General features: G+C 60.6%; 1 protein-coding gene across 1 annotated transcript; it reads right to left on the bottom strand.

Moving 5' to 3' along the window:
- Nucleotides 1–293: 293 nt before the first annotated feature.
- Nucleotides 294–2,663, bottom strand: LOC144158152 (DNA-binding protein inhibitor ID-1-like). Its single transcript, XM_077688809.1, has 2 exons — nt 2,109–2,663; nt 294–512 (listed from the first exon to the last, which is right to left on the bottom strand). The coding sequence occupies exons 1-2, from the start codon at nt 2,472–2,474 to the stop codon at nt 429–431; spliced, it is 450 nt and encodes a 149-aa protein (XP_077544935.1). The 5' UTR covers nt 2,475–2,663; the 3' UTR covers nt 294–428.
- Nucleotides 2,664–2,922: the final 259 nt, after the last annotated feature.

Genomic DNA, 2,922 nt, shown 5'->3' on the forward strand with positions numbered 1-2,922 from the left:
AGGACAGCCGAAAAGCAAGCCTGATCCCGCTTCTTGGATAGTTCCCCACGCTGTTCGTAAACAATGACTGCTAGCAATGCCTCCAGTATCCGTCCACCGTGGTGATCAGGTGGGCAGCAGCAGTGGTGTGAAGGCTACGAACCTCCCTGCCAGGAAGATTGGATGCCTGCCCCAAATGGTTGCGTGCCAAGGATGTTTTCTGCGGCGTCTGTTTTGGGATGGCCACACGGACGGCACCAGTTCAGGCATTCTCCCGCTGGAACGGTGTTCAAGGTGAGGAGGTGCGCCCTCAGTGCGAGCTGTGGCAGAACGAACCGACTAGTCGCAAGACGCAGGCCAGGGAGAACTGGCAGGCGGCCTTGTTGGAGTGGCCATTGCAGCGGCGGACGCGAAGAGCTCACGACAAGTCCCCCACTTGTTCACAAGTCCTAGCACGAGACTGGGCGTGATGACGGCACTACCGCAGACATCAGCTCGGCGAGGTGGGCAGGCATCTTGTCGGTGTGGGCAACCTGCGAAAAATGAAAAACACGAGTTTGAGACCACCATTCAGAGCACACACGGGGCTTGTGGGATAGCAAGCATTACACGCTGCGTTTAGGCATGCAATGTAAACTGTGGTGCTGTGCGTCAAGCTGCCAGGCTCCGAAAACTGTCAAATCTGCGTAAGATTCCCAATTACCGATATGCTGGCCAGATTTTTCTGGATATCACGGTTATGGTTTTTGTTTCACTTTCTCCCCCATGAAAAATGTAGGCACGGTTACTCTGCAGAAAGCAAGCTTTGTGTCCGTAAAAATAACGTAACCCCAGGAAGCGGCTAGCTGATGATGCCCCGAGAACGAGCGCAGCTGCTCGAGGCCAAACGACGCCGCAGCGCCGATGAATATGTATGGGCGGCGTCGAAGTTTTGCTGCCCGGAGTCTTGCCAAGACAAGCAACCGTCGAAACGCCCGAGCAGGCCCCTCCGAGGTCTAAAACGCTTAAGCTACAGGCAAGACACCAGACAATGTCGTAAGGTAGCTTCGTCGGCGGTGGCGACGAACACGGCGTTCGCGTTGCAACACAAAGCAGCGGCCTGACCCAAATCGCCAACCAAGCGGCCCCGTCGGTCGCCGCTGCTGCCGGTGAGGTCGCGCAAGAAACCAGTTCTGCGCCCGTCAAGGAAGTCAAACACCTCCTCGCATCGCCGAAGAAGTCCTCGGTTTTTCCCCGGGGGCTGCGACTCGCTCCAAAATGGGCGCACCGGCTATACACGTACGCAACAACACACCAACGTCACGAGAGACGGCACCTAGGACAACCGCGATTCACCGCGGAAAGCCTCTCCACGGCGACTGTTCGAGCGCCCGGATAGGGTTGTTGAACGGGTACGTCGGCTATCGCCGCTGGCGACAGCGCCCAGATCCGCGTGGAAACAGGCCGCTGAGTAAGACGCGATCGGACAGCCACGTCAGCGGCTGCTTTCTGCTGCAGTGGAGGCATTGCGTAGGCCCGGTGAACGAGGAGCAGAGGCGCTCGCGCTATTTCAGAACCCCTAGGGCCGGTAGGACCCGAAGGGAAGTATATTGCCACCGCAAACAATGTGAACGAAGCCACCAGCCCTATTCGGCGCACCGCACGAAAACGCAGGCGCGGTTCGTGCAGAGAGCATAGCGTGCGAGGCAAAACCGCAGGCGCAGCCAAGCGCAACCGCTGGTGACGCCAGGCTGCGGCAAGCGCCACGCTTCCCTGCGCTCGCATTCCGGAAAACAAACGGCGTAATCTCGGCGGCCCTCGCGGGCTGCGCAGCACACCTGCAAGCCCCGCGGCGACGGACCTCTAACGAGCCGCGAATGTGCCCGAGAACGTGACGGTCCTCGAGAACACGTCACGGGGAAATCAGCGGGCAGAGACGCAGCGCAGATGAACCGAGCTAGTGCGTACGGGCACAACATTCACGAAAGGAGTAGACGCTACAGTGGAATCACTTCCTGCTTTGCGAGAAGCTGCAACCTGCACTGTGTCGTAGTTTCAACGCGTTCAGGGCCGACTTTCGTGTGCGAAGTCGGGGGTACACGGTACACCAAATGAAATAAAAAACGCGCGGACAAAGATGCGACACGTACCTCCTGGGCCAAGCAAGTGTTGGCGACGGCGTTGCCGGAGGGTGATAGCAGGCCCAGGGGTTGCCTCGCTGGACTCGTGCTGGAGGAGCCGGCCGGCAGCGCTGAGCGGGTGGCCGGGTGCGTCTCGAGGGCGATCTGCAGGTCGAGGATGTAGTCGATGACGTTCTGGATGATCTCGAGCTTGGAGAGCTTCTTGTTGCGCGGCATGTTGGGCACGAGATCCTTGAGCTTGGCGAGCAGCGACTGCATCTCCTCGTGGTTCAGGTCGCGCTCTCTGCGGCCATTGCGGCCGACGCGGCCTTCGGCCACCTTCGCCAGGCACCGGCTGATCACCTGCTGCTGCTCGCTCTGGGCCTTCATGGTCATTTAATCCACGGAGTTGACGCAGACTCGGCGGAGCGGGGGTAATCCGGAGTGTGCGCGCACCAGATCACGCCGCACGGGGGTCACGGAGACGAGCACGGCAGCTTTCGCAAGCACGAAGCACAAGTGGCGATCGAAGGATGCGTCGAGACGTGAGCTTCCACCGCAACTACGAAATGGCAGGGGGAATGACTGGTTGAGTGAGGGAGCCGGCTTATATACCTAGCCGGGGGCGTCCGCCCAATGGGAGCCGTGGGAGGAGCGTCGCGAGGGCGGCCGCCAATGGGAGTACGTGGGAGACGGCCTCGTCGTTCCGCTCTCGACCGCCAGGCAGCGCCACCGCCTCAGCCGCTCGGCCGGCAGCCGTCGACCGCTGAAGCCGCGCTCACAGCTGCGCCGCGCGTTCCGCGCTCGCGGGGGAAGCGGCTCGTCTTCCCTCTCCCAATTCCCA

Source organism: Haemaphysalis longicornis, unplaced genomic scaffold (assembly GCF_048455015.1).
Source record: "Haemaphysalis longicornis isolate Haplotype H1 unplaced genomic scaffold, Haemaphysalis longicornis Haplotype H1 scaffold_10, whole genome shotgun sequence".
NCBI classification, from domain to species: domain Eukaryota; kingdom Metazoa; phylum Arthropoda; class Arachnida; order Ixodida; family Ixodidae; genus Haemaphysalis; species Haemaphysalis longicornis.

Excerpts from the sequence above, each read along its gene's own strand:
- LOC144158152 (XM_077688809.1), bottom strand. The coding sequence starts at position 2,474 with ATGACCATGAAGGCCCAGAGCGAGCAGCAGCAGGTGATCAGCCGGTGC. Across the intron at positions 513-2,108 it reads ACACTTGCTTGGCCCAGGAG|GTTGCCCACACCGACAAGAT; the intron begins GTACGTGTCGCA and ends CATTTTTCGCAG.